The sequence below is a fragment of the Rhinoderma darwinii genome, chromosome 5 (assembly GCF_050947455.1).
Source record: "Rhinoderma darwinii isolate aRhiDar2 chromosome 5, aRhiDar2.hap1, whole genome shotgun sequence".
In the NCBI taxonomy this organism is placed as follows: domain Eukaryota; kingdom Metazoa; phylum Chordata; class Amphibia; order Anura; family Rhinodermatidae; genus Rhinoderma; species Rhinoderma darwinii.
In genome coordinates, this window is record NC_134691.1 from 113,027,421 (window position 1) to 113,055,044 (window position 27,624).

General features: G+C 41.1%; 1 protein-coding gene and 1 long non-coding RNA gene across 7 annotated transcripts in view; one reads left to right on the plus strand and one right to left on the minus strand.

Annotated features, from left to right (window-relative positions):
• ANKRD12 (ankyrin repeat domain 12) overlaps positions 1-27,624 on the plus strand; it is a 123,713-nt gene that overhangs the window by 49,846 nt on the left and 46,243 nt on the right. For 4 of the 6 annotated variants that reach the window (XM_075826419.1, XM_075826418.1, XM_075826420.1 and 1 more), the window contains exons 3-4: positions 9,544-9,691; positions 15,338-15,406. In XM_075826419.1, the coding sequence (XP_075682534.1) occupies positions 9,544-9,691; positions 15,338-15,406 (217 nt within the window). The remainder of the gene's footprint in view (positions 1-9,543; positions 9,692-15,337; positions 15,407-27,624) is intronic. The other 2 variants (XM_075826421.1, XM_075826422.1) reach the window with 1 other exon arrangement.
• Positions 1-27,624, minus strand: part of LOC142651556 (uncharacterized) — a 77,757-nt gene that overhangs the window by 6,661 nt on the left and 43,472 nt on the right. The window lies entirely within an intron of this gene.

A 27,624-nucleotide genomic window follows, 5' to 3' on the forward strand; every position in this document is an offset into this window, starting at 1 on the left:
ATCGCCGGGTGCCGTTAGTGACAGACTGCTGCTGGGTCTAACTAGACCCAGCACAGCCCTATTAGTGACAATCGTCACTATGAGAGGGCTGATTTCCCCTGTAACTGGGGCTGCAGTGCAGCTCCAGTTACAGGGGAAAAACATGGTGTAAAAGAAAGAGAAAAAAAATGAAATATTTAAATATAATATATATATATATATATATATTATATGTTCCCCAAATGTCTTTTTTGACCTTTGAGGGACAGACCATAGTAATAAAAAAAAAATAGTAAAGTGCAAAAAAAATTAATAATAAATACCCACCCCCCAAAAAAATACGATGCATTCTCTTTATGCCACACTCATATTAACCCCTTAATGACCGGGCCATTTTGCACGTTAATGACCAAGGATTATTTTTTGTTTTTTCACGGTCGCATTCCAAGAGTCGTAACTTTTTTTTTTTTATTCCGTCGACATATCCGTATAAGGGCTTGTTTTTTGCGGGACGAGTTGTATTTTGTAATTGTACCATTTTTAGATGCTTATAATATATTGATTAACTTTTATTAACTTTATTTTAGGAGAGAATTGAAAATAAGCAGCTATTCCAGCATTAATTTTCACTTTATAAATTTACGCCGTTTACTATGCAGCGTAAATAACATGTTAACTTTATTCTATGGGTCGGCACGATTACGGGGATACCAAATATGTAAAGGTTTTATATGTTTTTTCTACGTTTGCACAATAAAAACCCTTTTTAGAAAAAAATTACTTGTTTTTGCATCGCCGCGTTCCAAGAGCCGTAACGTTTTTATTTTTCCGTCGATGTGGCCGGACGTGGGCTTGATTTTTGCGGGACAATGTGTAGTTTTCATTAGTACTATTTTGGGGTACATAGGACTTATAGATTAACTTTTTTATTTTATTTTTTATGGGGAGAATGGGAGAAAAGAGAGAATTTTGCCGTTGTTTTTTGCGTTTTCTTTGGACGCCGTTCATCCGGCGGTTTAATTAATGTGTTCATTTTCTTGGTCAAGTTGTTACGATCGCGGGGATACCATATATGTGTGATTTGTTTTGACAGTTTTACTAAATAAAACCCCTTTTTAAGCTCTGCCCACAACTAATAATTGGGAGTGGTTTGTCCAAATCCGAATATAAGTGATCACAAATAAATGGCAGCGGCATACAGTGATATGTTAGAAATCTTCTTGTAATGGTGATATTAGATGGATTTTGGATGTTTTGCTCATAGTTTATACTAAATGTAAAATTTCATCTTAAAATGAGGTGTTAAACAAATTAAAGAGGAAGGCTATTACTTGCACTAAATGTCTTCTACTGTTGGCTTATATATACAAGAACATGTTTACCTCCGTGCACAGCCACTTCACATGTTTTATGGGTTACCGTGATGGCGTCTGCATCTTCGGCCCGTGCCCGGACATGTCCTATCTTTTGCGGTACACTTCTACGGCCCCGACACCTTCCCGTATATAAACGGGAAGGTGTCCGTATTTGCTGACCGCAATTACGGAAGATTTTTACAGCAGTGTGCATGAGGCCTAAATACTGTTCGTAAATCCGGATCTGTAGTCATTTATAGTCATCTGTAAATCATCGGCATATATCCGTAGTTCATCCGTATTTACGGATCCGCAAAAAAACAGGAATATTGTGTAATCCCCTGGCGTCGCATAGCAACGCTTCTGTAATTACGGACGGCTACGGGTGCACATCCGTAGCCGTCCGTAACTACGGAAGTGCCCATAGAATTCTATGGGGAGTGCGTGCTGTAATTTCCAGGTTTTTTTTGAGGGCATGTTCTATATTTTTTACGGCACGGACACCCATCTGTAAAAATACGGAAAGGTGTCTGTAACCCATATAAATGAATGGGTCCGTAATTACGGATGAAAAATCCGGTCGTGTGCATGGGGGTTGACACGGAGTACGGAGGGCCCCTGTGTAAGGACATTATGCAGCCTCCTTGATTTCCAACTGCTAATTTGATGACAAGACTAGCCATAGACTTCCTCATTTACACCCAAACCAATCCACCAGTAATTGTGAGACATTGATAGGAAGAGGCTTAGCTCCCTACATATGATCTGTTAGACCCTGATTACCAACCTTTTGGGGAACCACTGAAAGAAAAAAATATCTTGGACGACACGTATCAAATAAATTTTTTCAAAAGAAGAAACTTTTTTTTTTTTCTTTTTTTATTTACATAATGTGCAGAAGTTCTACTTCTGCGGACTGCAATGTTCCCGACTTAAACAGGTCAAGTCTTTGCCTTACCTTCACATCACGTATCATTTTAGTCTCTCCCATTGTGGCCCGTTCGCCACCGAACCAACTTTTACAGAGATTTTCTCCTGCCCTTTTATATACACCTCGACCAACAGAATTCCCCTGATTCAGGAGTAGTGCACATTAACTCTTCATCAGACCCCAGAATTAACTGCTTCAGGACCAGGTTATTTTGAGCCTTCAAGACCAGATACAGTTTAGCAATTTTTAGCACGCGCAAGTTAAACGGCTATAAGTTTTTTATTTGTTGGGCTAGTGACGTGATTTTTGCTGTTGTATTTTTCAAAAGCAACGCAGGTTTCCCTCTTATCATTTTTATACACATCCTTTTTGCTATTTTAGAATTTCTAGGCTTAGTTTGTACTACTCAGCTATTTTTTTTCTGGTAAGGCTTCGTTCACATCTGCGGTCCGTCTGAGCTTTCCGTTGGCACGGAGTCCTAACTGGCGCAAACGGAAAACATAGGTTACCGTTTCTATCACCATTGATTTCAATGGTGACGGATCCGGTGCCAATGGTGTTCGTTGTGCGAGGGTTCCATCGTTTTGACGGAATCAATAGCGCTATTGATTCCGTTAAAACTACGGAACCCTTGCACAACGGAGACAAATCGAAATCATTGGCATCGGATCAGTCACCGTTGAAATCAATGGTAATGGAAACGGACACCTATGGTTTCCATTTGTGTCAGTCAGGGCTCCGCTCCGATGGAATGTCGGAACGGAGCCCTGACGCAGATGTGAACGAAGCCTAATATAGTTTTACTCTCAAATAGATCCTTTATATGTGATTGTCATTATCTACTGTAAATTTTGAAATATTACAGGTCTATTTTAGGGTAATTGGTTCAGGGCAAGCGTTACGACAATGATTGGCGGAGGTAACTTTTCGGCGGGTATTTTATGTATGTATTATGTTTTGTTTTTTTTTTTGCCTTTTATTTTTTTTATTCTGGTCTGTCCCTCAAAGCTCTGAAAAGACCTTTGGGGGACTTTAATTTTTACCATGTTTTTGCACTGTAACTTGGGCTGCACAGCAGGGAAATTCAGCCCTCTTTTATAGTGAGGGTATGTTCACGCGTGCACATCCGTTATGGCAGAAATTACGGGGCTGTTTCCAGGAGAAAACCGCCCCGTCAGTTCAGCCGTAACGGCATGTGCAGGCGTTTGAACGCCGCGTCCAATACGGACGTAATTGGTGCTGCTTTTCATTGGAGTCCATGAATAACGGCTCCAATTACGTCCCAAGAAGTGACATGACACTTCTTTGGCGCGGGCGTCTATTTACGCGCCGTCTTTTGACAGCGATGCGTAAATATACGCCTCGTGTGAACAGACAAACGTCAGCCCATTGCTTTCAATGGGCAGATGTTTGTCAACTCATTCAAGCCGTAATTTCGGACGTATTTCCAGGCGTAAAACACCCGAATTACGTCCGTAATTTGGCCGTGTGAACATACCCTCACTATTGTCACTAATAGGGCTGTGCTGGGTCTTGTTAGATCCAGCAGCCTCCTGCCACTAACTGCATCCCGCCGATCATGTAACCAGTCACATGATCACCGGGACCAATCGAGGCAGTGGTGCTCATTGAGTAGAAGAAATCAGAAAAGATAACAGCGAAAGCTGTAATCCGCGCTGTAAATGCACTATGGCGCGGGTTTTAAGGACCCAGACTGCTGGACATTTATATATAGCCAGCGGTTGGGAATCTGTTAATTTGGAGACGACCCTGAGAGAGAATTCAGACTCCAGACCCCAATATTCTTCCTTGGTGTTACAGCTTCCTAACACAGCAGCCCTTCAGCTGATCTTTAGTTTGCTCGTTGGTCTGGGCTAGTTGGTGGTCGCTTCTGACAGTGGTCTGGACTTGGAGGAGCAGTGTCTGCAAAAGCAGGATGTCTCCGGTCACGTGAGAGGGTCCTGACTGCAGCAGACTGTGAAAAAGTCACCACTGAAGAACATGCGCTGTTTACAAGTGGATGTGGGCCAGCCAAATCCACAGAATGGCCCATGCACCGTTCAAACCTGCACAAATCTGGTCCTAAATCCCAGTTTTGTTTTTGTTTTTTTGCATTTCTGGGTGTAACAATCGGTTTTGTGGTTTTTTTGGTGTGTTTTTTTAACCCCTTAATGACCGGGCCATTTTGAGCAGTAATGACCAAGGATTATTTTTTGTTTTTTTCATGGTCGCATTCCATGAGTCGTAACTTTTTTTTTTTTATTCCGTCGACATAGCCGTATAAGGGCTTGGTTTTTGTTAGACTAGTTGTATTTTGTAATTGCGCCATTTTTAGATGCTTATAATATATTGATTAACTTTTAACTTTATTTTAGGAGAGAATTAAAAATAAGCAGCTATTCCAGCATTGATTTACACCGTTTACTATGCAGCGTAAATAACATCTTAACTTTATTCTATGGGTTGGGACGATTAAGGGGATACCAAATATGTAAAGGTTTTATGTTTTCCTACGTTTGCACAATAAAAACCCTCTTAGAAAAAAATTACTTGTTTTTGCATCGCCGCATTCCAAGAGACGTAATTTTTTTATTTTTCCGTCGATGTGGCCGTATGTGGGCTTGATTTTTGCGGGCCATGGTGTAGTTTTCATTAGTACTATTTTGGGGTACATAGGACTTATAGATTAACTTTTATAAAAAAAATTATCTGGGGAATGGGAGAAAAGAGAATTTTGCCGTTGTTTTTTTTGGACGCCGTTCATCCGGTGGTTTAATTAATGTGTTAATTTTATTGTTCAAGTCGTTACGATCGCGGGGATACCATATATGTGTTATTTGTTTTAACACTTTTTTACTAAATAAAACCATTTTTTGGGCAAAAAAAGTAGTTTTTATTTTATTTTGACTGTACATTTTTTTTTTTTTTTCACAAACTTTATATAACTGCTTTACATTTTTTTTATTTTATTTTTTTGTCCCACCAGGGGACTTCACTATGCGATCTGCTGATCGCATATATAATGCTTTGGTATACTTAGTATATCAAAGCATTATTGCCTGTTAGGCCATAGATTGCTTGTCCGTTTTACACTAACAGGCATTTGCTGAAGACAGACCTGGGGGCCTTTGTTAGGCTCCCGGCTGCCAGGGAAACCCGACTGCGATCCGCGATTTCTTTGCGGGGGCGCCGATGGGGTGACTGAGGGAGCTCCCTCCCTCTGTCAAACACATTAGATGTCTCTATTGACAGCGGTATTTAATGGGTTAAACTGCCGGAATCGGAGCACGCTTCGATTCCGGCAGTTGCAGCAGGAGCCAGGCTGTGTATAACAGCCGTGCTCCTGCCGCTGATCGCGTGTGTGCAGTGGCAGTACCCACGCGATCAGAGGACGGATATATCCGTCGTCCTGCGTGAACTAGCAGCTGCAGAGGACGGATATATCCGTCCTTCGGCGTTAAGAGGTTAAGGTATCAGTGGGTCAGTTTTCCTAGATTGGCCTCGTTTACGTACATAACCATAGTACAAGTTCTAAATTGTTCAGAGACGTAATATGGTAACCATAGGTGTATGAGCCAATACACTACCTCCGTATTTCTCAGATTTTTACTTTTCTTTTTCTCCAGTCTGATTTATACGATTGTGATGTGCTCCATTGAATTCTTTTACTAAGAAGGTATTCTCATGTGGAATAATTGCTGCTAGAGAAAAATATCTCAGTATATTTCCAGGATACATAGAAGTTGTATCTCAAAAAGTAAAACTTTTTTTTTTTTTTTAATGACCACAAATTACAAAGTCGCACACCGCACTCGAAGGCCCCATGCACACGACTGTAAAAAACCTCCGTTTTTGTGGACCGCAAATGCGGGCCGCAAAAATGAACCCATTCACTTTCATTGAACGCGGACACCTTTCCGTAGCGCTACAGGTGGGTGTCCGTGCCGTAAATTATGGAGCATGTCCTATTTTTCGTATTTTACGGGCCGTGCTCCTATACCTTGTATGGGAGCACGGCCCGAAAATGCGGATGGCAGTCGGCGGCCGGCCGTGCCCGCAATTGCGGGCACGGTCGTGTGCATGGGGCCTAATACATCATTTTAGAAAAAAGTTTTCAAAGTTTTCCATAGCTTTTGAGATAATGGGGAAATGCCATTTTCCAAAACACAATGTAATTAAAAGAAACCGGGTCCTCCTCTGTGTAATAACGCTTGGCAAGAGGGGAGAACAGATGATAGTGGTGAGGTATGTGCTCAGGCACACTTCAGTACAATTCCGGTGCCAACAGGCGCTACTCTGCGACCCAAGCAGTATGCAGTTCCTGCTGGCCATTCATATGGATAAAAGGGTCTCTTTTGGGTGCTCAGTAGGTAATGCGTAAATCCGTTTATTTAAATTTGATGGGGTGACGCGTTTCGACACCGATCTGGCGTCTTCATCAGACCATATGCATGAGGCACCAAACAGAATGTGGTTATTTAAACACAACAGCCAATCAAATGCACACAAGAAAAAAGCAGTTTAAAAATCCATTAAAAAGGACACTGCAATACATATAGTACACATATCAATCTAGGAATAATCATAACTTAGATAAAAACATTAGTTTAACAAATAAAATAAAAAATATATAATATGAAATATGATAAAAATAGAAAATATATATGTATATTCAAAAAGTGTGTAAATATACTTATATATTTTCTATTTTTATCATATTTTAGTGGTTTTTAAAACCTACTTTTTTCTTGTGTGTTATCTACATCAGAGTTTATTAGATTAGGTAGGAGATAGTGAAGTATTAGGCCCTGTTCACACAGTTTTTTTTTACACTTTTTTTGCCACAAAAAAACAACCGAAATTGCCCCCCATTGTTTTCAATGGGAGGTGGAGGCAGTTTTTTTCCGCGAGCAGAGAAAAACGCTCGCGGGAAAAAGAACAGACATGCCCTATCTTGAAGCGTTTTCTGCCTCAAAAACCCCATTGAAATTAATGGGAGGCAGAAAAAATGCTGATACTTTTTGTGACGCAGTTTGTTATTAACTGCTCGCAGTTTTTCCCCTTTGCCTAACAAAGAAATTGGTAAAAACCGTGTAAAAAACTGTGTGAACCGGGCCTTAAACTGGTGTTGATTAGGTAAAAATGCTGATGCTTTTTGTGACACGGTTTATGTTAAGGCCTGTTCACATCACCGTTCGCTTTCCGTTCCGGGGTTCCGTCTGAGGTTTCCGTCGGGTGAATCCCGCAACGGAAAGTGAAACCACAGCTTCCTTTTCAGTCACCATTGTGACGGAAACATCGCTAATTGTTTCCGTTCGTCATCATTCCGGCAGGTTTCCGGTTTTCCAACGGAATCAATAGCGGAGTCGACTGGAAAAACGGAAACGTGCTGGAATCGTGACGAACGGAAACCATTACCGATGTTTCCGTCACCATTGATATCAATGGTGACTGAAACGGAAGCTGTGATTTCACTTTCCATTGCGGGGTTCACCCGACGGAAACCTCAGACGGAACCGGAACGGAAAGCGAACGGTGATGTGAACAGGCCCTTATTAACCGCTCGCAGTTTTTCCCCTGTGCCTGACACAGAAATGGATAAAAATCGCAGTAAAAAAACTCTGTGTGAATAGGGCCTTAAACTGGTGACAGAGCCTCTTTGATGAGGAAAAAGTGTCTCTGTAATATTTGTTTATGACTGTATTATTAATGAGATGACTGCTGAGAAGTGATCTTTACAGAACAGGAAGTGTCAGGCTATTATGAGCCTCAGAGTAGAAAATACAAGATTTCATAATTATTTTTTAATATAGATAATGACATAGAAAGTTAAAGGCTATGCAAACCTTTGATGGGCATTTTTATATATATTTTTTTAAACCGGTCAGTCAGCCTATACAGAACAGCTGTGTCTAGCGCTAAAACCTGTTCCCGTTAGATCCGTGGGACTGTCGGGTTCAGTGACCACGGGGATCCACCTGTAAACTATCACGTTTAAGTTCATAACTTAGATGTGATAGATTACAGGTGGATCCTGGGTGTCAGAGAAACGCACAACCTGCTGACACTGAACCCATCAGGTGTGCGGGACTGACGGATTGAGGTCGAAACGAAAGATACAGCTACTGTGTACAGAGAATACAGAGCAGCTGTATCTGAAAATGTAAAACACCATTTTTAATAAAGACTAATTATGAAGTTACGCCAATCACACGGACTGACCTGTTTATAAAAAAAATTGAATAAAATCCCCTCAAAGGTGTACATAGCCTTAAAAAAATTTTTTTTTTTAACATAACTTGATTTAAAGAATGTAATTTTCTGATGACACGTTCCCATTAAGCTGTTTAAATTTAAGATCGTATTAATGTGCCCTGGTGACCTGAAGGCAATCACTCTCAAAACAATCGCATTATTAAAAGCTTTTTATACCACAAAAGTCAATAGAAAGATATTGGTTAACAAAGAAAGCTCCGACAAAGAGGCAGTCATTTAAAAACTGTTCCTTTTGACAGCTGTAAATCAAATGTGCTTTGGAATGGATTGTTCTTGTAAATCAAGCACAATGGAGATTGTTTTAGCTGTGTTCACATGTGCATCAGGGCTTTCCGTTGTTCTGCTTAGTCATCGGAGCACCACGACGAAAAATGACTGAAACCAAGGGTGTCTGACGAAAACAATTGACTTCAATTGTCAGGATTCCGTCATGGTGTCCGCCGTTTTGCCAGACAAAATTTTGTCCGGCAAAGGCATTGACATTTTTGACAGAGGCCCCAAACGGAGCCTTCAACGCAGATGGATACAGAGCCTCAGTAAGTAGAGGAAAAATAATGAATTTTACAAAAAAAAATAAGACGTTGTTTTCTTAGTGCCAGAATCCGTTTTTAACGGGCGTTGGTTGATTTCTGAAAAACAGATGTTAAAATCTGATCCATTGACTTCTATTTTGGCTGTCGGGTCGTGAAAACAGCCACAAATAGAACATGTTCTATTCTTTGACGGCCAGTATTCACGAGACATTCAAAAAAACGGCCATATGAATACACCCATGGATTTTCATTGTTCTGAAAACAGCCGCGTGACGCCCGTTTAAAGAAAAAAAATTACTTTTTTGCTGTCGTGTAAATATAGCTTTAGTTTGGGCCAGCTCTGCTTCAGTTCTGGCAAGTGGGATATGTTGACTTCTTACCATAGAGATTTTCCATTTACGTTTGCTATCCTGCTAGATAATCTATTTTTAGAATATTTATGTATGTGTTTTGTTTTTTTTTCCCCTAGAATAAGGAGAAAATTGCATCTTATGCCCGAACTCCAAAGCTGGATAGGAGTGAAGGAGGGAAAGATATGAAAGAGAAGTCGTCGATGAAACGGAAACTGCCCTTCACCATCAGTCCACCTAGAGAAGAAGAAAGGGAATCTGATACAGGTAATGTGGATTGCTAGAAGTAAATGAGCGTGCTATTTTATTCTTTAAAAGTTGTAATTTTATCAATATAGTGCAAAAGATGGAGTGGGGAAAAGCATTGCCTTCACTATAGTTTCCATTGTTTTGGAGCCTGTGCCACAAATCTTAGCCTGGCATCCCGTTTCCATGCTCTGTCAGCCGTTTAAAGTAAATGTCAACCCTTTAGCACCATTTTTTTTTTGGTATCTAAATAGGACTAACATTCTGTGTTGATTGCATCTTATGGAGGTCGTAGCTCCATTTTTTATTTTTACAGAGCGTTCTAAATCCCCTGCATAGGCACGGCGTTGAACGATAACACTGTACCTGCATTCACGGGGAGCTTAGAAGCTTACTCCATACATTGAAGCCAATTCTAGATCAGTATGCAATAAGCTCCTAAACTCCCCCTGGTGGTGGCGGCAGGCAGACCGTTAAATGATAACAATACGTGTCTGCAAGGCGTTTAATGCTCATTATAAAATAAAAAGCGGCTCCAGCTGATATAAAGATATAAGAAGTCATTGAATTGTCACACGTGTTGGACCTAATCACAAAATAGTGTTAGAAGGTGGAGATTCAGTTTAAGGCTGGATATGACTTTAGGAACGGTCTAGTTTTATATGACTGTATACAGCAGACACTGTTTGATTATTGGAGGCACCGTTCCTGTTCTATCCTAGGCTTCTTCCATTATGGTGACATTGCTTTGTGGAGCACTGATGTAGCCGTGGTGTAATGTTTTCCACTGCCTCTTTAGTTTTACACCGAATACAAAATTCCTTCCCTCCTGTTTTCATCTTCCATGGTCTGATATAACCCTTAGTGACCAGCCTAGTTTAGCCTTTTTTCTTTTTTTCATAGTCTCCTTTCAAAAGCCAAGACTTTTTATTTTATTTTTCCGTAGACATAGCCGTGTGAGGGTTAGTTTTTTGCGCGACGAGTTGTGTTTTTTAATGGCCCAAGGTTTCTCTTACATCTAATTTGATTAACTTTTTATATATTTCTTTTTTGGGGGGGGGTAACGGAATTAAAACGAATTTAGCGTCTTAAATTTACAGTCTTTTCTGCAGGTCGTTCTGATAATGGCGATTTACCAAATTTATATTGTTTTTTTTGTTTTACTACTTTTACAGAATAAACTTATTTTTCTTTTTTGTTTGTTCTGAAGTATTTATTTGTCGTCATATTCTAAGAGCCATAACTTTTTAGATTTTCTCCCGACGTAGCTGTATTAAAGCTTTATTTTTTACGGTACAACTTGTAGTTTTGTATTGGTACCATTTTGGGGTGTACATACGGCTTTTTTAACTATATTTATTGCATTTTTTTGGAAGGGCGAATGAAAAGAAAACAGCAATTCTAGCATTGTTTTTTTATTTTTTACGGCAATCATCAATAACGTAAGGGTAATATTGTTCGGGTCATTATAGATGTGATGGTAACTTTTTTTTAAAATACAATTTTAAAGGGAAAAAGTGTTTTTTTTAATTTTTTTTGTTTACATGGGATTCTTTAACTTTTTTTTTTTTAGACAATTTTTTTTTTTTTATCGAGATGCCGTCGGTGCTGATGTAAAAGAGGGAGACTTCTCCCTCTGAAACCACTTAGATGTTGCGATGGACTGTGGCATCTAGGTGGTTAAACGGGCGCGTTTTAATCAGCGGTAGCTGAACGGGGAGAACGGCAGCTCATGAATACGCCAGACTCCTTCCTCCCAGCGCTCGCATCGTGCTTGTAAGTTGTTCAATATTACATTACAATTCTACATAAGTGACACTGCTGAAATCCGTGTGTCTGTCGCTTCTGTATGCCGCCTGCTCTGAGAGGGGGGCAGCATAAAGTTGCTGACGGGCTCCCTTTTTTCAGATGCATGTATAAGTGAAATATGTGGCCATAGTAGGAGTTCATACACACATGAGATATCAGACTGGTTATAGTAGGTTCATTGTCGTGCTATCTTCCTCTGAAGCAGATGTTACTTATGTGTGGTATTGTCTGACAGAATGTAGTTATAGTTCTTTAATGGTATCTTTTCCTAAAATTAGACCAAGTCCGTTGAAGAAAGGGAGGGCCTAATCTCTAGTAATGTGCAGGTGTTGGGAGAAACAGAAACGATACATCCTCTGGTCATACAGCGTTACACAGCTGCCAGCATGCATAGGGCAACATCAATGCAACCAGTGCAGCTACAGTTGTGGTGCCATGTCTGCTATGGTGTGCTTCATAACCGGGAACAGTCACACGGGATTACCCCAGAAATACTTGTTACATCTGTGAGCAAACACCGCACAACCTGTTAAAGGGGTTGTCCCACGACAGTCTTTGATTTAATAAGCTCTTTAAAAAAATAAAAGTGTGAGGCCCATGCACGCGACCTAAGTTTTCATCCGTAATTTCAGATGAAATTGTGGACTCATTATTTTCTATTGCCACAGACCCGTTTCCGTATATTTACGGATGTGTGTCCGGGCTATAGAAATGATCCCCAAATTATAGAACGTGTCCTATTCTTGCCTGCAATTGCGGCACGAACTCTCCATAGAAGTCTATGGGCACTTCCGCAATTACGGATGTGTATCTGTAGCTGTCCGATCCGTGTTTGCGGACAGTAAAAACCCTTAGTCGTGTGCATGAGGCCTACATTTTCATAGCCACTATTTCAAGTATAAAACTTGTATAAAATATAGGAGGCGCTCGTGATGGTGATAGAAAGAAGCCCCATAATGCCTTGCATGTGAACCTCCTTTTATTGGCACTCCCCAGCTGCTGCTTTGTTGCCTTCATAGTGTCCCGCTCCCCCCCCCGCCCCCCTCTATGTTCCATACCATGTAGATAATGGTCCCTGCACTTTGTGTATCAATGAGCCACTGTTTGCTAGGTAGATCTGGCCACACACTTGGTGTATCTGCACAAGCGTGTCCTCCAATTACAGCATCGCTAGATCGACATGCAAAAATGCTGTAGAATAGAAACTGCAGGGGGCGCCAATCTAAGCTAATAATTGCTATATCTCGGAATCTGTAAAAAAAATACAATTCAAACCATTCCAATCAGTAGAAGGATTAGTTTTCTATAAGGAATAGTTACATTTGAAAAGATTGCTTGTTGTGTTTTAAAGGGGATTTCCAGCCACTAAATATTGATGGCCTATCCTCAGGATAGGCCTTCAATAGCTGATGGGTTGGGGTCAGACTCCAGGAACCCGGCCACTTAGCTGTTTTGAAGGGGCTGCAGTGCTCGCACGACACGCATTTAGCGGCGATTCACAGATATTGCGACCTTTTTTTTTTTTTTTTTTTTTTTTAATCTTTTGAAGTGAATGGGAGAAAAGGCTGCAATACCTGTGAATCGCTGCCAATTGAAGGGGAAGGCCCCTTTAAACTAGCTGAACGGCGAGGGTCCCGGGAGTCTGACACCAATTTATCTGCTAATGATGGCCTATCCTGAGGGTAGGCCATCAATTTTTAGTGGCTGGAAAACCCCTTTAAAGAGGCCCTGTCACCACATTATAAGTGCCCTGTCTCCTACATAAGGAGATCGGCGCTATAATGTAGGTGACAGCAGTGCTTTTTATTTAAAAAAACTATCTATTTGCACCACATTATTAGCGATTTTTAGCTTTATGCTAATGAGTTTCTCAATGGACAACTGGGCGTGTTTTACTATTGACCAAGTGGGCATTGTACAGAGGAGTGAGTGTATGACGCTGACCAATCAGCGTCATGCACTCCTCTCCATTCATTTAGTCCGCGCATAGGGATCCTGCTAGATCCTTATGTGCTGTCTTATACTGACATATTAACGATACTGAAGTGTTTAGACAGTGAATAGACATTCCACGGGATGTCTATTCACAATCCCTGCACTTCGTTACTGTTTCTGTGGTAGATACAGCAGAGCAAGCGTAATCTCACTGTAACCTGTCATCTACAGCGTAATCCCGCGAGATTACGCTTGCTCTGCTGTAACTACCACAGAAACAGTAACGAAGTGCAGAGATTGTGAATAGACATCCCGTGGAATGTCTATTCACTGTCTAAACACTTCAGTATTGTTAATGTGTTAGTATAAGACAGCACATAAGGATCTAGCAGGATCCCTATGCGCTGAGTAAATGAATGGAGAGGAGTGCATGATGCTGATTGGTCAGCGTCATACACTCCCCTGTACAACGCCCACTTGGTCTAAAGTAAAACACGCCCAGTTGTCCATTGAGACACATTATTAGTGATTTTAGCTTTATGCTAAAGTGGTGAAAATAGATCGTTTTTTAAAATAAAAAGCACTGCTGTCACCTACATTATAGCGCCGATCTCCTTATGTAGGAGATAGGGAACTTATAATGTGGTAACAGAGCCTCTTTAATAAAATACCTCTATTAAGCAAAATGTCTGCAGCCTTGGTAGTATTGTATCCACTTTTATTTTGCTTGTAGGAATCCTGTTTGACCTCATTGGCAAATTAGAGGTCATACTAAAAAGGGCATTCATAAATGGTGTGATGTTGACTCTATCCCATTTGACTGCATTTGATTTGCAAACCTTCACACCAGTAATGGTATTTAGGATGCACTTTCACCTTGTACCCATAAATTTAAATGGAGGAAAGCTTCCTCCATAAAGCTAGGTTCACAAATTGTGCATTTCTGGTGCGCTGTGAAACACAGCCAAAAGAAGCGGATCTACAAAAAGGCATACGTTTTTACAAAGTGTTGTAGCTGTAACGGTACGAACACACACTGTGTTCAGGGTAGATACGCTGTGTCCATTTTGAACACTGCAGGGAATGCCGCCTGAAAAATCGCACCACTTCGTGGTGCGTTTTTCCGGTGGAACTTCTGAAGAGTGAAGCAGCGCCAAAAAAAATAAAGAAATCATTCATACTTACCCCCTCACTCTTCTCTGCGCGTAGTCCGGCCTCCTGGGATGACGATGCAGGTCATGTGACCGCTGCAGCCTGTGATTAGCTACAACGGTCACATGGGATGAAACGTCCGACCAGAAGGCTAGACTGGAGAGGAAACGGGCAACTCTGGGTAAGTATAACTTTTTTTTTTTTGTGACGTTTGCGTCGGAGTCGCTGTTATTCGGCCGCAAGTGTCGCAACACGCATTACTTTGTTGAGGGTTTAAGCACCCAATTGATTTAAATGGGGGTAAAACCCGCAACCGAAGAGCTGCTATTTCGCAGCATTAACTGACATGCTGCGGCTGAAGAAACCGCACTGCAGGTCCATTTATTTGGGTTTTTCGGCGGCTCTTTTCCGCTGTGTGGGGACGAGATTTGTTGAAATCTCGCACACACTGCTGCTACTGTAATACGCTGCAGATTTTCCGCAATGAATCCGTTGCGGAAAATACGCAGTGTTTACGCCGTGTTTTCGTACCCTAAGCCTATGACCATGTAATTGAAAACCGGATCTTCTGAAACATTTTACAAAAATGCACGTGTTTAACCAAATGTGTGTCTCTTTTTGTGGCTACGTTTCAAAAACACAACAAAAACGCACAATATGAACCCAGCCTAAGGATGCTAAAACGGCAGGTGTCCAACTCTTTTCTACTTGTGCTATTAAGCTGTCCTCTGCTTTACTTGTTTCCTTCTTTCCTGTGCCTTTTAACTGTAGATTCTGAAGCAGGACACACAAGTGAAAACTGGGGCGAGCGGTTAACTCCTCCGTACAGCACATATACAGGTAAAATTGTGCATATGCTCTAAGCACATTTTTATTTTCTCTTGGAGATAGATCACTTTTAGAGCGAGTTTAAAGTGTCCCTCCAATTTAATTCTCTCACCTAATCTGACAGGTAGCGAAGCGGTGGGTGATGCCCTAAGCAGTTCAGTTTCCAGGCCACTTTATGACACCCGGGTGAGTCTTGTGCACAGGTCCTGATGACAAGAATATGCACTAGACTCTCCAGGGGTCGTGTGTTTGCCTTGGCAACTGTCCTGCCCTGCCAGTCCCCCTTCGATTCTCCCTTTGTCACTTTGGGCAAAAGAATTGAAAGGACACTTTATTCTGTTTGCAGCGTTGACTGACCTGGTGAGATTTGTGGGAGGGGGTATCCCGATTAAAAAGTATCCCAATGTCTTAGTAAAGTGACCAAATGTATAACTGTTATTTGTATTCTTTTGAAAGCCTCAAAATGGGACATACAAAAGCATATTATACAATGTGTGTGATTCTTACACTACTCGTACCTCTGTTTAAAGCGTTTTGTTATTTTTAATATAAAACAGGATTGTGAAAATATACATACATGCATGCATGACTGTTAAGCCAATAGGGGACATTACCACTTTTGTCAATTTTCCTCCTGATGGGATAACCCCTCTCCATATGTCCTATTAGAACATATGGACGTCATAGAGTAGGATCCCTTTCTACCTCCCAGAATGGAGAGCTGCTCTGTAACAGCGGTTCTGGCGAACCTGGTGAGTTCATTAATGACTGGCATGTAATGCTACACTTCCCATTCATCGGCCTCTGCAGGGAAATTTGTGGCTGACCATATCTTCCCCCGCTAATCACAGCTGATCGACAGGGGTGAGACAAGCCAGACACGCCGGCTTCGTTTGGAAAGGGGTTGTACTCATGAGACCATTACTTTTAAGATGTTTAACATATATTGGCTTTAGCTATGTCCTGTCCGTATGTGGCTTTGGGACTTGTCTTTTAGGGGATTGCTTAGATTCCTTTTGTAGCACTCTGATGCTAACAGATATTTAACTGGTTGACAACTAATGACAAGTATGCCCATCATGAGCAGCAGGACGTTGCCGCATCCTGCTGATGTGCCCGTTGATCAGATGGGGGACACAGGCTGTATTACACAGCCGCAGCCCTTATCTAATGGCGGAGATGAAATCCCTGCATTCTAAGAGTGTAAGGAGGGGCCGCCCTTCGATTGCATCACAGGGAATCCCTGGGGCACAATCTATTCCCATACCTTTATATGGACAGCCAGCCCAGGGTCCATTGAAGGACCCCAGGGCTGTCTGACCATATTTCCTGTTAGGGCATACTTGGGTATGCCCGAACAACTGCTTGTGTACAATCAGTACACAGGCTAATGTACTGGCAAATAGATATATGCTAGTACATAATCGTTAAAAAAAAACAGTGTCCGAATAAAAAAATCCCCCCTATAGGATAAAAGTTAAAAGAAATTAAAAAACGTAATGAATGAAATAAATAAAATGTCCAAAAATTTTGTAAATAAAATACTAATGCACAATATTTTTTATTTTTTGTAATAAAATGTATTAAATATAAGTCCCAAAACACAAAATAATATAAACAAATTTTGGGTGATCACGACCTGCACAATACATTTATAGTATAATTTATCAAAATCGGTGTGTGCTGTAAAAAATCCCCCCCCCCCCCCCCGCTATAGACTGCATTTTTTGCCAAAATAAGAATTATTATAAATTAAACGATAATGGAAGTATACCAAAAATTGACGCCACCATAAAGTAAACCTCATCTCGTAAAAGAAGCAAACCCTCATACAGCTGCTTCGAGTAAAAAGTTATGACCACCTGGATGCAAGGAGGAAAAGTAAAAAAAATAAAAAATAAAATTCTAGTTCTTGAGGTGAAAAGTGGCATGGTCCTTAACCCCTTCAGGACCCAGCCGATTTTTTTTCAAATCTGACGTGTTACTTTATGTGGTAATAACGTTGGAATGCTTTTACCTATCCAAGCGATTCTGAGATTGTTTTCTCGTGACATGTTGTACTTTGTTAGTGAAAAAATTTTGTCGATAATTTTGGTATTTATTTCTGAAAAACACCACAATTTAGCAAAAATTAGCATCTTTCTAAATTTAAATGTATCTGCTTCTAAAACAGATAGTAATACCAAACAAAATAGTTACTAGTTAACATCCCCCATATGTGTACTTTATGTTTGCATCGTTTTTTGAACGTCCTTTTTATTTTTCTAGGACGTTACAAGGCTTAGAACTTTAGCAGCAATTTCTCTTATTTTAAAGAAAATTTCAAAAGGCTATTTTTTCAGGGACCAGTTCAGTCTGAGGTGTCTTTGAGGGCCTTATATATTAGAAAATCCCCAGAAGTCACCCCATTTTGAAAACTTTACCCCTCAAGGTATTCGAATCAGCATTCACAAAGTGTTTTAACCCTTTAGGCGTTTCACAGGAATTAAAGCGAAGTAGAGGTGAAATTTCCAAATTTTATTTTTTTTGCAGAAATTAATTTCTAATACATTTTTTTTTTGTAACACAGAAGGTTTTACCAGAGAATCGCAACTCAATATTTATTGCCCAGATTCTGCAGTTTTTAGAAATATCCCACATGTGGCCCTAGTGTTATAATGGACTGAAGCAGCGGCCTCAGAAGCAAAGGAGCACCTAGTGGATTTTGGGCCTCCTTTTTTTTAGTATATATTTTAGGCACCTTGTCAGGTTTGAAGAGGTCTTGTGGTGCCAAAACAGTGGAAACACCCCAAAAGTTACCCCATTTTGGAAACTACACCCCTCAAGGAATTTATCTAGGGGTATAGTTAGCATTTTGACCGCACAGGTTTTTCGCTAAATTTATTAGAATTCGTCTGTAAAAATGAAAATCGACTTTTTTCTGAAAAAACATAGAAATTTTTAATATTTACAAGAAATAATAAAGAAAATGCACCCCAACATTTGTAAAGCAATGTCTCCCGATTACGGCAATATCCCATATGTGGTAATAAACTGTCGATTGGACCCACAGCAAGGCTCAGAAGGGAAGAAGCGCCATTTGGATTTTGGAGCACGGATTTTGCTGGATTGGTTTTCGGTTCCATGTCGCATTTGCAACCCCCTGGAGGGACCAAAACAGGGGAAACCCTCCAAAAGTGACCCCATTTTGGAAACTACACCTATCAAGGAATTTTTCTAGGGGTATAGTTAGCATTTTGACCACAGGTTTTTTGCTAAATATATTGGAATTAGTCTGTAAAAATGAAAATCAACCTTTTTTTCTGAAAAAACATAGAAATGTTAAATTTTTACAAGGAATAAAGGAAAAAAAATAACCACAACATTTGTAAAGCATTTTCTCCTGATTACAGCAATATCCCATATGTGGTAATAAACTGCTGATTGGACCCATGGCAGCGCTCAGAAGGGAAGTAGCGCCATTTGGATTTTGGAGCACGGATTTTGCTGGATTGTTTTTCGGTGCCATGCCGCCTTTGCAACGCCCTGGAGAGACCAAAACAGTGGAAACCCCCCAAGTTACCCCATTTTGGAAACCCCCCTCAAGGAATTTTTCTAGGGATATAGTGAGCATTTAGACCCCACAGGTCTTTTGCAGAATTTGTTAGAATTAGGCGGAGAAAATTAATATCACAATTTTTTCCCACTAAAATGTTGCATTTTCTCATTTTCACAAGGGATAAAGGAGAAATAAACAACCAATTTTTATAAATCAATTTCTCCCGGGTACGGAAATACCCCACATGGGGTCATACATTTTTTTTCATTAGAAATGAATTAACCCTTTCAGGACTGATCCATTTTTTGCTTTCTTATTTTCGTTTTTCACTACCCGCCTTCCAAGAGCCATAACTTTTTTCTTTTTCCGTCAGTAGAGTGATGTGAGGGCTTATTTCTTGCGGGAGGAATTGTAGTTTCTATTGATACAATTTAAAGTGCCATAAAAAGTACTGGGAAACTGAAAAAAAATAGGAAAATATAGTAATATAGGAAAAAAATCTGATTCCATTTTTTTGGGGTTTTCGTTTTTACAGCTTTCGCCGTGCGGTAAAAATGAAAACGACAGCGATTTTGGCGGTTTAAATTATTTAAGTTTTTTACGGTGTTCACCGTGCGAGTTAAATAATGGTATATTGTAATAGTTCGTCCTTTTACGGATGTAGCGATATCAATTCTGTTTATTTTTTTTACATTACTTTTGAAGAAAAATGGGAAAAGGTTTGTTTTTTTTTAACTTTAAACTTTTTTCTTTCTCACTACTAATAACTTGAATTCTTCTACACATTTTATTAGTCCCTTTAGGGGACTTGTACCAGTGATCATTGGATCGCGGGTACAATATGCTGCAATACTAATGTATTGCAGTATATTGTTATTCTTACAGGCTTCTGTAACCGCACGATCGCTGTTCCTGTCCGTTAGTCCTGGGTGTCAGCTGTAATACACAGCCGACGCCCGCAGCGTATGGAGCGGGCTCAGCACATGAGCCGGCTCCATACATCACCCCCTGCACCATGACGTGCTATTAAGTCATAGTGCTCAACGGGGTTAATGCACAGCGGATGGTGTGATTATTGCAATTTTCCACTGGTATGCCATTTTAGTGCATAATATGTTGTGCCCAGTTTGTGCCACTGAAGACAAATAGCTCATAAAACGTTAAGCAGGTTCTCCCGGGTATGGCGATGCCATATATGTGGGCGCAAACTGCTGTTTGGGGACGCTGCAAGGCTCAGAAGGGAGGGAGCGCCATTTTGCTTTTGGAGTGCAGATTTTGCTTGGTAGTTTCTCTGTTTTGGGTTTCGCTGGTATTTCAGTTTATAATGTGGGGGCACATGTAGGCTGTGCGGAGTACATCAGGGCATAATAAGAGTATAAAAATGCGGTAAATAAATAATAATTCATAGATATGTGGCCGGTGTCGCACTGATAAATGGTGCCCGATCTTACCCGCTTTTGGAATACACTGCACATTTTGCATCGCCATATTCTGAGAGCCAGAACTTTTTAATTTTTTCACCACCGGAGCTGTGTGAGGGCTTATTTGTTGCGGGACAATCTGTACTTTTCATTGGTACCATTTTGGGGTACATGTGATTTTTTTTTTTTTTTTGATCACTTTTTATTAAAGTTTTTTGCAAGCCGGGTGACCAAAAACAAGCAATTCTGACAATGTTTTTTAGTTTATTTTTAGCGGCGTTCACCGGGCACTATAAATGACCATTTTATTCTGCGGGTCGGTACGATTACGTCGATGCCATATGTATATAGGTTTTGTTTATGTTTTGCAGCGTTTGCGCAATAAAATCTCTTTTTTATAAAATAATTTATTTTCTGTCACCATATTCTGAGAGCCGTAACTTTTTTATTTTTCAGTCAAAAAAGCTATGTAAGGGCTTGTTTTTTGCGGGACGGTTTGTAGTTTTTATCGGTATTATTTTCGGGTACATGCGACTCTTTAATCACTTTTTATTCTCTATTTTGGGAGGGGTGGTGACCAAAAAATAGCGATTCTGGTGTAGTTTTTTATTGATTTTTTTTTTTTTTGGGGTGTCCATTGTGCGGGAAAAATAACATTATAGTTTTATAGTTGGGGTCGTTACGAACGCGGTGATACCAAATATGTGTACTTTTTTTAACGTGTTCATTTTTTTCCTATAATGAAAAACTTATTATAGGAAAAAAATGAAGTGTTTGTTTATAGAACTTATAACTTTTATTTTTACACTTTTTTTTAAAACATTTTTATTATCTTTTTTTTTTTACTTTTTTCACTTGTCCCACTAGGGGACACTTAGACTTGCAGCTCTGATCGCTGCCGGAATACATTACACTACACACGTAGTGTAATGTACTCTAACTGTCATTGTGACGTGACAGTCACACTGACAGGAAGACTCTGAGGACCCGCAGGAGGCTGCTCCTCCGAGGCTTCCGTACATGGCAACCCGGAGGTCATTGTCTGACCTCCGATTGCCACGACAAGCATCGGAACCGGCTGCCGATGTGCTTCAAACCACTTAAATGCGGCGTCGGCAATCCGTCACCGCATTTATGGGGTTAATTGCCGAAATCAGCGGCGATGGTCCGCTGACCGGCAAGGCTGGAGTGTCAGCTGTCAGGGACAGCTGACCTCCCCGTTCCCAGACACTGTCCGTTAGGACAGTGTGCGCCGGGAACTACTCCGCAATAGTACGTCTGGATGCGGGAACTAACCCCTCTGCAGGATGTACTATTGCGGAGCAGCGCGGCAAGAGGTTAAGGGGGCTAATGCCTCCACAGCAGACATCATACAGATGCATGGGCTGCAGTAGGGCATGTCTATTCTTCCCTCCTGGGTATAGCTGGATCTTGTAAGGGGAATTATTCTGAATCAAATATTAACGCACCTTTGTCATGCTCTTGTTTAACCCCTTAACACCAGGACGTGCCCGTACATCCTGGTGCAGGGGTTGAAGTATGGAGCGGGCTCACGCGCTGAGCCTGTGCTATACTCTGCGTGTGTCAGCTGTGTATTATAGCTGACACCCTGCACTAACGGCCAGGAACAGAGATCGCTCTGTTCCTGTCCGTTTAACCACTTAGATGCCACGGTCGATAGCATCTAAACAGTTAGAGCGGGGTTGCCCCCTCCGACTGCCCATCGGCCCCACCGTGATCGCGGGGTGAAGATTGTTATGGCAGCCCGGTGGCCTAATGAAGGGCCCCAGGCCTGGTTAAGCCTGTAAAAATTTGTATTGCAGTGCATTGAACCAGTGATCTGACGATCACTGGTTTAAATCCCTTAGGGCGACTAATGGAAAGTGTAACATTTTCAGCATTGTACCCCAAAAAAAAAAGAAAAAGTTAACGTAACTGGTGTCGCCACAGCCGTAAAAATCCAAACCTTTTACAATACAATGTTATTTAACCTGCTCAGTGAACGCCACAAAAATAAATAAATAAATAAAAACATCTTAATTGCTGTGTTTTTAAGGGGTTAAACTATCGAATGCTAACTCACTGGAAAGGACATTGGGAAGAGCATTATGAAGAGATCACTAACCGAGAACAGACAGAAGCACATAATGCTCCTCTCCATAGGTGGAGTACATGGTCATCTAGGGTGTATTTGAGGGGGCACAATTTATAGATTATATAAAAACAATGTTTTGTCTTCAAACTTTTTACTAATCCGTGTTTCCTGGATATTGATGGTGAAAGGTGCAACAGGGAACAATTCCATGAATGATTGTCCATCCAGTGTTATCGTGCTGAACTTCAGGGAGTGAGGGCGGTGGAGCACGTTCTGTACCCTTTGCGTCGGCCACCAGAGCTTTTCAGCTGGTACAGCGTTATACAAAGCACCCCAATCGCTAATCCTTGGAGCCGTGTAGTGCAAGCATTTAGAAGTGTCGTATAGATGGCCTTGTTTAAATTACAGTCTCATAACCAGGGCACTTGGGGCTTTCCCACAGTGGTGAATAATAATAATAAACCTAAATCACAGAAAACGTGCCTAAACTCACACAAACAATGCAGAGGGGGATTTTGATTTCCACAACCCTACAGTATAAGCATAACGTGCACGTATAACCTCCGACTATAGGAGGATTTACAAGCAGTCATGTGACTTGCACCTCTGCTTCATTGCCTACAAGTACCAGCATCCTTTATAACCTCCGACTATAGGAGGGTTTACAAGCAGTCATGTGACTTGCACCTCTGCTTCATTGCCTACAAGTACCAGCATCCATTATAACCTCCGACTATAGGAGGATTTACAAGCAGTCATGTGACTTGCACCTCTGCTTCATTGCCTACAAGTACCAGCATCCTTTATAACCTCCGACTATAGGAGGATTTACAAGCAGTCATGTGACTTGCACCTCTGCTTCATTGCCTACAAGTACCAGCATCCTTTGCTAGTAGTTGTGAGGAATAAGTTGGGTGGAATTATGGGATCAAAAGCGCCATTGCTGTATTTATGCCAGTCTCAATCCACCATTCTCCCTCCCGCAAAAAAAAAACACGCCGAGCTGGGAAGAATATAATTTTTTTATGATTTGATTCAACATTTTCCAAGTTGGAGTTTATCTTATGTTAATATTTTTAATAAGACCTCTTAAAATTAAATCCTAGGACATAAAGCTTTACCACATGTTTGTCTAAACCGGAAGGATTTGCTTTTTAACATTCTAAGACTTCTCATATTTCTGCTATGAGTGATGCAAACTGTTCTATTGCCCAAGATTTGAGTCTGACAATAGTAGGGGGAGGGGAGGGCTTGCTGTAGGGAACATTGCATTTTTTCCACATCACATTTGATTAATTATTTTTGTTTTGTACATATGATTCTTATATGCAAAAGCTCAACATAACTGTACCTACCCGAGAGCTTTCACATTCTGATCTTTTGGTTCTTCAGGGGTGGAATAACCCACTTGAGGGCCAGAGGATCCCTATGTGGACCTAGGTTTAAAGCCCGGTCACAACAAAGACCTGAGACAACCATTTCTGAAACTAATCCGATCACTTTCAGCTCAGGTTTTTGGTTATTACTTAAATAACCTTTATGTACTTTACTTTACGATCATTTCCTCCGGGGGGTCCACAGTACCCAAGTCTGATACGGTTGTATTGTGAACACCATTTACATTAGACAGTCCCTGTAGACGGAGAAGCACTTCTTCTTGGAAGTTGCATGGGCTTTTATGTTTTCTCTAGTAGATCTCTTGCAACCCATCGAAAAAATGGGATTAATGCACAGGGTTAATAGGTTATAAGAGCAGCTTTCACTGAGTGTTCCTTGACCCTCCCCGTAAACAATGACTTCACATGTCTGTATGCATCTCAATGATCTCAAAGTAGTCCTGCAGCTAGCATACATTCTTCTCTGGCTAGCATACAGGGAGTGTGCCGTCTAGTGGCCACATTTAACAGTAACAACCCTAACTATGAAATCTCGCTTCTCTGCGATTTGGCTAAGATCAAGTGTAGTATCTGTTCTTATCCGAGGTTAGTAATTGTCCCCGCCGGTGGAGGAGCTGCCATCATTGGGGGGGGGGGTGACGAGCTGAGCGACACAGAACCACACGGTCATTGCTCTGGTGTACGCATTTGGTTTAAAGGTACCCTTTGTAGGTGACTAGGCAACCGCCAGATCAAGGTCATGAGGTCGGGTAGTTTGGAAGCCAGAGTTGCTAAGTGCCCCAGGGCTAGTGACCGTGGGGTGCCCTAACTCACTGGGGGTGGGATCCCACTGAGTGAAGGCACATTTGCACGCACTTGCCTTTCACGCTATTTGAGCGCACACCTTTATTCTACCGGCCTTTTGGCTGGGAGATGAGGAATTTTTATACCTGCTGGATGTCCAGGCTGTATCACCGCGCACATCCACTTATTTCATTTTGTTTTTCACTGTGTTCTCATCACGAGTTGTCACAGGGATTTTTGGGATCCAGCGCCCTTTTGTGACCCTTCTGAGGTCTAGGGGGAAAATGTGTGGCATTCTGGCTCAGATTTCCCCTGCAACCCGTCCTCCCTTCTTTGGAGGGGAGGTGTAACCTGAAGCAGGCTCCTAGGTGGACACTGGGGTGGCAGCCCAAGTAGAAGCCTTGGAGTGTTGTTGGGTCTCCCTAAGCTTTGGCGAGGGGCTATCCTCGATCCTTTGGGCCTATGGTTCGGAGGGTCGGAGGAATGGTTATGCAGGGCCTCTCAACTTTAGGAGAAAGGCTGCGATAGACCGCATTCTTGTGCACCTTTTGTGTGGCAAACATGTTGGTGACATCTGAAGCCTCCCTCTCTTTTTTTTTTTTTTTTTTTTTACGGACCCGTATATATGGATCAAATACGGATGCAATATGGGCCGTATTTACGGAAAGATTAAAATACGGTCGTGTGCATGGGGCCTTATAGTTACGATTATGGCGATTAGTAAATTTATATAGTTGTTTTTTTTTTGATGTACTAAATTTACAAATAAAACAAACCTATTTGTTAAAGTGTTGTGTTTCCATATTCTGAGACCCATAGTTTCTTTAAAAAAAAATTGCCAATGCAGTGGTGTGAAGGCTTTCTTTTTGCAGGGCGAGATTACTTTTTGATTTTGTTTTCTATTCCTGTCTTAAAGTCCGGATCACACACCCCGTTTTGATGCAGTTTTTGGCTCTGTTATTTGAGCCAAAGCTATAAGTAGATCCAAAACGAAAGAACGGTATAAAGAAAGACTGTTGCATCTCTGCATCTCCTTTTTCTGTCTGTGCCGACCGCCCCCCCCCCCCCCCTTTATTTGGCTCAAAAACTGAGCCCTATCATCATTGGATCGCTGGTACAATACACTGCAAAACATGGATGAGTTACGGAAACGCAGTGTCCGTAACTCCCATAGAACTGAATAGTAGTTACGGAAACAGCGTAGCATGCTACGCTCCTTCTGTAACTGCCATTCACTACTATGGGAGTTACGGAAACAGCTCAGCTAGTTACGCTGTTTCCGTAACTCATCCATGTATTGCAGTGTATTGTACCAGCGATCTAATGATCGCTGGTTCAAGTCCCCTAGGGGAACGAATAAAATGTGTAAAAAAGAAAAAAAAAAGTTCAATGAATTTTGTGAACGGCGTAAAAAAAAAAATGTAAAACCCCAGAATCGTTGTCTTTTGGTCACCCTAGCACTAAAATATGAAGTAAAATATGAGATGTAGTCCGAAAAATACTGTGTATGTGTGTATATATATATATATATATATATATATATATATATATATATATATATATATAAATTATTTTTTTATCAGTTCTGTCAGAACACCGTTGTAGTTGAATGTACGTGTCTCATCATTGCCCATGCTGCATTCCACAAGCTGACTTTTTACTTGTCAGATATTGTTCAACCGTCTCTTGCCAAGTTATTTGCATCAGAAAAAAACAGGTTGGGACAAGAAATGACATTTCATGAGCTGATCTAGTTTCTTGAAGCGACACTAACTTGATTGTGATTGAATGAAGACATTGTTTATAGTCACATCGGGCCCTCTTATCGCCCATGCACCAAAGTACTTCTGCTTGCAGTACGGAACAAAAGTGCCTTTGGGAAGTTTAATTTTCATACTATTTATGAAGTCTATTTATTACACAAGCCAACCCCCATGGAGAAGAAGATGCCGGTATCTGCTGAATCCCATGCACCTGTTTTGTACTGAACTTTGTTGCGAACTTACAGTATTGTTTCCACAACAAATCGAATGTGAACGGGGCCGAAGACTAACATTTCATCATCTTTACATACATCAGCTGACCGGGTGCTTGGTTTTTGTGTAAGGTAGTCTTTAGTAGGAATTAGGGTTGCACGATGCATCGAAACTTCAATACTGTTTCGATACTGTGCAATCTTAAATGGTTAAATACTGTTATTTTATGTATTTCGATACTAAGCTGTGTGGCCGCACAGCTTAGCATTGTAACACATGAATATAGTTGGAGTGGGGCTATGGCTGTGTAACACAGCCATTGCCCGCTCCTAAAGCCTGACAAGTGCGCGTGCGGTCAGCAAGAGGTGATGCGACCAGCGCTGCACTAATGATTGCGGGCACTGAAGACAGAACATGGCGGGCGCACTACATAACACCCCCATGTTCTGTCTGCGCTGCCGCTCATTAGTGCAACGCCGGCCGCATCACTTCATGCTGACCGCGCACACTTATGGTCAGGAGCTGTATTATTACACTGCCACAGCCCGCTCTAACGGTGGAGATTAGAGAAACCCCTCATCTCTGCCGCTATTCCCCTGAATTCTGCGATCAAAGCTGACCGCAGCATTCAAGGGGAAAATTAGAAGGATGCCCTTTGGATCGCGTCACGGGGAATCCCTGTGACGCGATCGAGGGACATACCATATATGGGCAGACAGCCCAGGGTCCATTAATGGACCCCATAGCTGTCTAATCATATTTCCTGTTAGGGCATTACTTAGGTATGTCCTAACAACTGCATGTGTACTATCCGTATATAGATATATGCCAGTACATCAAAGTTTTAAATAAATAGTCATGTTAAATAAAAAAAACAATTTTTTTTTTACAATAAACATTCAAATAAGTCTCAATACTTAATATACACATATTCGGTATCCTCGTGACCGTAATAACATTTATAGCGTCCTTTATGATGTGTACGCTGTTATAAAATAAAATATAATCTGCTTTCATTTA